Genomic DNA, 7,770 nt, shown 5'->3' on the forward strand with positions numbered 1-7,770 from the left:
GTGTTGAATGTCAATATTGAAAACCTGTTGAGACATTGTTGAAATATGTTGAATGCCAATATTGAAACCCCATTGAAATATTATTGGAGCAGTATTGAACATCAATATTGAAACCCCATTGAGATATTATTGAAGCATTGTTGAACATCAATATTGAAACCCTATTGAAGTATTATTGGATGAGCGTTAAACGTCAATACTTGATGGAGGCAAAAGGTGCTACGTATCAGAAACAGGACACAAGAGGAAGAACACAGACAACACACACGTTAAGTGAAAAACGTGTGTTGTCTATGTTCATCCTCTTGTGTCCTGTTTCTGATGCACTACACCTTTTGCCTCCATTATGTTATACCTACAAGCCTAACGTGCAGCGTTAGTCAATAGTGCAACACCATTTCAATATTATTGGAGCAGTGTTGAACATCACTATTGAAATCACTTGAGAGCCAACTTAAATATGCTGTTTGGTGAGTAGTGTTGAAAACTGCACTAGACTTTTATTTAAATACCGCTGAGCTACGTTGAGTCTCATAGCATTACCATTGATGCCATATTGATGTGGTCCTTGCATACTAGAGGACAGGAGCAAACTTAAATGCAGGCCCTTTTGTATTGCAGACCTGGGTGACCCAGGGATCAAAACCACTTTTAGATATAGCCTGTAATAAAACATATTATAGAGCTGCTAGCAGAACCATTATGCCAGTTTTTAAATTGGCTTAACACACAAAATCAATACTCCTTCATGAAATCAACAGCTCAAAATTGATGTGGACAAAAAGCATTTATTTCTAGATGAATTGTTTATTGAAGCCAAACATTTGTTAACTGTACAGCCATGTGTGCCTTGAGATCAAAAAAATCCTAACGCAATCTACAAACTGCCAGCAGCTTGATACAATAACAAAGTGGAGTACTGAGAGATGTAAAGTTTGCATGGCCCTAAAGTAAAACATTTCTCAAAATTGAAATAAATATAACAAAAATAATATATAAGCATTACAGTAAAAAACATTTAAAAAGTACTTGCTTTCTCTATTTGGTAACCAGTAACTTAATAATCATGGCACTATTTGCATGAGCCCACTGAGACTCTTACTTATTGGTTAAATTATGTGTGCCCGTTTCACTAAACGTTATCTACCTCTGAAACGACATGGTAATTACAATAAGTTGTGCCATGGCAGCAGTTTATTGTGCTGTATTGCTAGTTGCACGATCCAGTTGCATTTTCTGCCATCATTACTAGGTTCCTGGGCACGTCATTGCATACCAAGCGATTTATTCACTTTTACTACTTAAGGTTTGTATCTGATAGACAGTGGCCATTAGTTACCTGCTGGAAGACTTAAATGGAACTGGCATGAGGAAATTTGTTTTAATTTTTGAGTGCTGCAAAACAAGTTAGAACGAAAGAATTTGCAAGAAATCAGATTTCATGCATACATGAAACAAAGCACATCGCTGCCTTGCCCGAGAACTGTTGTTGCACTCTGAATTTAAGCAAACTTTTACCTATTAATTCTTACTGTTTTGAAATAGCAAAATAAACCATTACTACAATCATATGTTAATATGTAGTTTTTCTTAAACAGAACCACTGTGACAATAACACAGATTCCACTTTCAGGTGTATGTATGAAACTTAATTTTCTGTAAAATTTCTCACTGCGCCTACTTTTACTTTATCAAACAAACTTGAAATGGTGTGCCGTCATGGAACAGTGTTGGCATGAAAGGACCCGAGATACCTATGAAATAAAATAGTCAAGAAACACTATCTTTTGTAGAAATATATTAAAAATTTACGTAAAATGTACTAAAATACAAAGCGCAACACTTGTGCAATTAATTATTAATCACAACACAGTACTTGTGTCTGAGCCATCCAACCAGGGCTTTTCAGGTGACTAGAAACATCATAATAATAAAAAAATGTTGAGGGCTGCAAGTGCACAGCACTTGAACTGTCCACAGACTTGAGCTCTTCTGGACACTTCAGGTCCCTTGCGAGAAGTGAGGCCAGTGTGTTCTTAATGTGGGCCATGTTTGTCCCAGGAAACTTGTGACAGGTAAAGCCTGTAAAAAAATGGAAAACAGCATGAGAATTAAGATCAATGTTCCACATGCAAAAGTGCGACATGCAGTATGCCCTGTTATAATGAAACTTTCATTTGTTTTGTTTATTCAAAGTTTCCACGAGTTCAATTCTGCAGAATGACCAGCTTTCAAAGTGGAGTGGCGCCGGAGGACTCCACTTAGTACAATATGCAGAAGGCAAACAGGAAAAGCCCACTGTCGCAGAATAACTTCATCAATATCTTTGGTGTGAAAAATGTGAACGTTGCTTGCTTAGGAACAAAATGGTGGAAGAAAGACCATACTGTTGGTGAAAAAACTTAAAGGTAGACTACTGGCAACTAAAATTAGTTCTCTCAACAATCATAATCAAAATGTGCAGCAGTTTATTGCACTTTTCCTTGCAGGAGTTGCTCCAAATACGGTTATGCGGCCAGAATTGAGTATGGTATATCTGAATTTGTTTTACGAGCTCATATGATACTGGAGTGCACTTCTCGCATTATGATGGCCATTCTTATGCCTCTCTACTTAAAAGAAAATACGGCTTATAACGAGGATTTACTGCAGTTGCACGCCAACCTGGTTACACTAACACAAATAAATGCGAAGAAGAAATACGAACAAATGCTCAGTATTACAAGAGAAATATGCAAGTAGACTGGCTCTGCTAATCCTTTGAGGATCACTGCCATGCATGTAGAGTGGCGGAAACAAATCGTGTGGTCATGACGATAAATATGAGGCGGCGAAAGAACATATAAATAAGCATACCTTTTAAGAATGAAGTGTCCCCAAGCATCACATTACAGATTCTGTAACCTTCTGCGACTTCTACAAAAATCCTGATTGTGCTGTTGCCCCTTGGCTTCTTCTAAAACTGATATTTCTCTTTACCCTATGGTGCCCATCACTGAAGTAGTTTGGGAGTATTCACCTAGTTTAATGTTTTGTGAGTGTCATTACATTTAAAAAATGTGATTATGCTAGTTTGCCCTGCATGCTACAATAAACATGGTGTAAAACAGCGGACACGAAGAAACCTTTGTCACTTTGTGACCTAAAAAATTATTTACCCTTTTTTTTTTCTTGAAAGGTCACTCTGAAGAACAATCCAGAATAAAAATATAACGCTTAAATTGGGGGACGTATTTCCAGAAAATATGTGATCCTCAAAGGGTTAAACATGAACGCCTACAAAGCTCATTCAATCTTTGATAAATCTAAACCCATAGTACTTGAGCACTGGTTTATAATAACGCTGAAAACAGGCAAGTGCATCCTTGAAGTAAGAAAGCAGGAGACATTTCCAACAATTTCAGAGTGGGAGCTGTGGATATGCCTCATGTTCTGTAAGAAGCTTTATATAGTAGCTGCCAAGGACCTATTGAGTACTGATCATTTTATGGGAACGTGAGGAAAAGTCAAATAAATACCCTTGTTTTTCCCACATCCTAGAATACAATGTGATAAAATGGATCTTAATAGGTTGAGTGCATAGAATGGACATTGCTAAACATAGCAATGTTGACAACGAAGTTGGCAACTCTTCTTATTGTTGCTTTGATCGAAACAACCAAACAATTATGCCCCATAACTTAAGCTCCCTCTGCTAAAAGGCTACTGTCTGCCACCACATGGACCTCCTTCGAGACTGGAGCAACTTTAATTCAATGTGGTCTGTCGAAATAGGTGAAACCACTATTTTTGTGTTACAGAATCTGGAGGGCCATTTTGATTGCTGAAATTTGGTGGAAGTGCTGTCCCTCGAGTTGAGCAGTAACTGCACTTGAGCATAGCTTCTCCACAATTCCTATATTATAACAACACTTTCAGGCTACTTAAGCACACCCGATATACCACCAGATTGGTAGCATGCTTCACAGATTGGTAGTTGCTTCATTGCAACTGTTCATTGCATGGACAGTCAAGTAGAGCAACTAATGTGCAAATACACCTAACTTTGTCAGTTGTAGCCACCAATCACTTCTGGCAGTTAAGGCTGCTTTTAAAATTTAGCACTTTAGTAGGGAGGCGTTAGAGACTTGAGATCAAATGAACATTCATTCCAAATAGTAGGCTATTGTAGCACGTAGTTGCAGACACAGGCTACTTGAAAATCATTTGTTGTGCTAATAGCAAGCTGGTAATTCCAAGTACAAAATGTGAATGCAAAAATGCAATGGGAAAAAGTATGTATGGTACTTGCCTATAACAGCGTTGACCCTGATAAGGCCAAGAGCCTCTTTTTGCCTATTGGTGGTGGTGTTTTCGAGAAGTGAGTGGCCCATGAGGTTCTTCTCTGTGAACACATGGTGAATCAAGGCCGTTGCACACTTGCCTGGTCCACCATGGCAATCTGTGCCAGGATCATCTGAATGAGCACTTCTCCAACCTATGTGAAACGGCACATTTAGGTAAATATTAGTGAGGTAGTTTAAGGATTTTAAGCACATTTACACAACAGCCACACTCCAAATAAATCACAGAAATACTGCCTGCTCCAGACCTAAAATGTCAACTAATGTCACTAATAAAAACAACTAAAACTAATGTCATAGCTTGTTATCCTGTTAGGATGCCATGTGCTTCAGAAAAACAATTCACCCAGTACAAAATAAAATAGTAAGTAAACCAAAGCATCAAAAACTTTGATGCAAGTAGCATTTTTAGGATACTTCACATACTTTCGGGCGTCTGCCTCTAAGTATTTTCCAGCCAATTTGTGTCACTAGGTGGTCAATGGCCGAATGGGTAGGGCTGCTATGTTGAGGGAAGTGGGTTAATAACCATCTGATGGACCTGCTTGGATCTCTGAGTGTGTGACTCAGAGTACGTGCCACTCTTCAATGAACCTCTTTCACGCCATCTTGGGCAACTGCTGCTTGTGTTGGCAAGCAGCAGTAGCAGCTCAAACAGTAAGATAACTGTCGACGTTAATGCGATTACCACTACACATCAGATTCGCTTGCTGTGTCTCAGACCTACTCAGCTGAATGTGTACATAAGACACAAAGGCAGGGTGTGCCAACTGCCCACCTCATTAAATAAATTAATCGACTCGCAAATCAAAGGCTATGCAAAATCGCAAAGGAGGCACTTAATGCTACCAGTTTTACTAAATCTTAAGGAGAATACCTCCCGGCAATACATTCTCCTGGCAACAGTGCATTTGATCATGGTGACGCTAGACGATGAATGGCCAAAGAATTCACCTTTCGCATTCCGGCTGTGGCGTCTCCAGGCTCATTTTGATTCTGAAAACAGATGTCAGTATTAAAATGTGATGCCACGATAACTCAAAAGCAACAATCAAAACATCTACATGGACGATTAGGCCGACATAAATGGATGGATATAAATGACTGATTGAAAACATTAAAGCATGGCTGCTCTTGCCACTGGCAGTGTGAGGTGGGCAAATAAATTATTTTTAATTTCTCTCCAAAATTTTAAAATTATTTTGCTCATCTACTGAACTGTTGTGGCCACATCTTAAAGGTAGCTCGTTCATATAAAACCAGTGTTGCATTTTTTTACTCCCCGTCTAACTGCTGCTACTGCAGTTTGCTTACTCTCTAAGTATTCCACAGAACTGCTCCACCAACAAACCATTGTTCCAAGCTTATGTCAAAGCGTCATTTAGTCCACAAGGATACGCTCCCCTTTCACTCTCTCTCCTCTTTAGAGTGTGAATTCAAAGCAAAAATAACTTACTGACATAGCTGTCTACTTCTATCTCATAAAAAGCCTTGCTAATTTTTGACATTTGTCGATAACGCCTACATGCCACTGGAAGCACAGTGGGACGACACGGCAAATATGCCCAAGCATCTCGTTCCTTTACTGATTTTCGAACTTAGTTAAATCAATGAGTTACTGAAGGGCCAAAGGCTGAAACTTCACACGATGACGTTATTTTGAATGTTTCATCCCTCTAAAGCAGAACATAGAATCCCACAGAATCTGCCTTTTCCGTGAATATAGAGCGCCTACGCGAAGGCGTTAGCGCGAAGTACTCGATGGCGTCGAAGGGAGATAATGGCTAAAAAAAAAGTTCACCGCGCGCCTACCGGCGGAAAACAAACCACACATAACCTGATGATTTCACAGCATTCGCTGCCATCAGCCCTTTTTTATCTCACCTATCACATAGAATCACATATACGCCCTTGCAATTCTTTATTATTATCGCGCCACAGCGCGTGTCTACCGCACGGCGTGTCAGCGGACTCTGGGCACTCGATCCTGAAGCGAACAGCGCAGCAGAATACATTCGAACGGCAAAACGCCCCGCGCATATTTTCGCCGATCCCGACACGCCATGTAGTAGATGCACGTCAATGGACGGCGTTGCGCGAACGAAATATACTTGATTACAGTACAGTTGGGATTATGTCACGTCGCATTGTTTCCACCAAAACGGCAAAGCACGAGCGCTCATTAATAAGGCTAATTTCAATCGGTGCTGGAACACCGTACCAAAAATCGTGGCGCGCACAACATGCCCTGTTTTAGCTGGCTCCACATAGCTGCTTTACGTCGCCGCAAGCGCGCTGTGAAGTTAAATCAGGACAAAACTTCATGCTCAATATAACAAATCTAGAGCTGCACAACCAATTCTCGCAACGGAAGGATAGTACTAGTAATGAAAACGAGCACAGAAGCGCGTGGAAGACACGCACGGGCTCTGTACGCCATTTTGCTGAAAGCGTCGCAATGAACGAGCAAGTGGAATTCGAAACACTCACTCACCTTCGATTTGGCTGAGTCGGAGGCGATCATGGTGATCTTCGAGGCAACGTGTAGCCCATAAAGAGCGAACAACAGGTTGAAATATACCAAAGATGTCACAACGAGGCAAAGGGCACAGAAAACGCAGCAAACTCATCACGCAACCCGCACACATACGCCGCACGCACAAAGTTCTGGAATGCGCCAAAGAGTCAACAGCGCAAGCGCGCATTCACACAAAAACGCACATACAAATCCACGCTTTCATAGACATGAATTGCAATATTTATTAGCAAATCTTGTAATATAAAGGTATTTCTTAAGAATTTATGTGGTTTGCAGGAGTATGAAAGTTTTCTGCTTAGCTTCCTTGAGGAACTATTTTCTTTATCGCGGTAACGCAGTGCGCCGGCCGGGCACGTACGGAGCGCGCGGGAAATAGTGCAAAATTCAAACGTCGCAAATGTCGCGCCCTGTGTGCGCGCACAGTTTTCATCGTTTGTATTAAAAAGAAATATTTATTTTAATACGTGAAGCAACCGGCGCGAAATAAACTACGGACCAACAACTGTACACAATTGTCGCTGTTCGTGCTTGTTAGTTTGACATCATGACAAACGGTAGACAGCATGCCGTCCCATTGATTAAACATTTGTACCTGTGCTTCTGCGCTATGATTTGCCACCGGCAAAGTATAACAGCGTAGATTGTGCGTGGTGGCCAAGCAGTTTCCCAGCACACTGGCCAGCACCCCGTCTCTACGTGTTACAGAAAAGACCTAGGCTTTCGTGTAAAATATGGACACCACGTCGCAGAGATCACCCAAACTTGTTTCATTCTATTGTGCGCTAAGGGCTACCAACTAAACGAAACGCACTCTTTAAAAACATATTGATTTATTATGCTTACATACTACTTTTCCCACCATCTTGCCCATATTGAACATGGAGGCAA

General features: G+C 40.6%; 1 protein-coding gene across 2 annotated transcripts; it reads right to left on the reverse strand.

The window, feature by feature from the left end:
* Positions 1-493: 493 nt before the first annotated feature.
* Positions 494-7,002, reverse strand: LOC125942960 (uncharacterized). 2 transcript variants are annotated; one of them, XM_049661255.1, is made up of 3 exons: positions 6,838-7,002; positions 4,292-4,477; positions 494-2,082 (listed from the first exon to the last, which is right to left on the reverse strand). In XM_049661255.1, the coding sequence occupies exons 1-3, from the start codon at positions 6,989-6,991 to the stop codon at positions 1,859-1,861; spliced, it is 564 nt and encodes a 187-aa protein (XP_049517212.1). In that variant the 5' UTR covers positions 6,992-7,002; the 3' UTR covers positions 494-1,858. The 2 variants fall into 2 exon arrangements, 1 of the variants encoding a protein (XP_049517212.1); XR_007465447.1 differs by lacking the exon at positions 494-2,082 and adding an exon at positions 5,298-5,339 and having other exon boundaries at positions 4,293-4,477.
* Positions 7,003-7,770: the final 768 nt, after the last annotated feature.

This window comes from Dermacentor silvarum, chromosome 2 (assembly GCF_013339745.2).
Source record: "Dermacentor silvarum isolate Dsil-2018 chromosome 2, BIME_Dsil_1.4, whole genome shotgun sequence".
Classification (NCBI taxonomy): Eukaryota; Metazoa; Arthropoda; class Arachnida; order Ixodida; family Ixodidae; genus Dermacentor; species Dermacentor silvarum.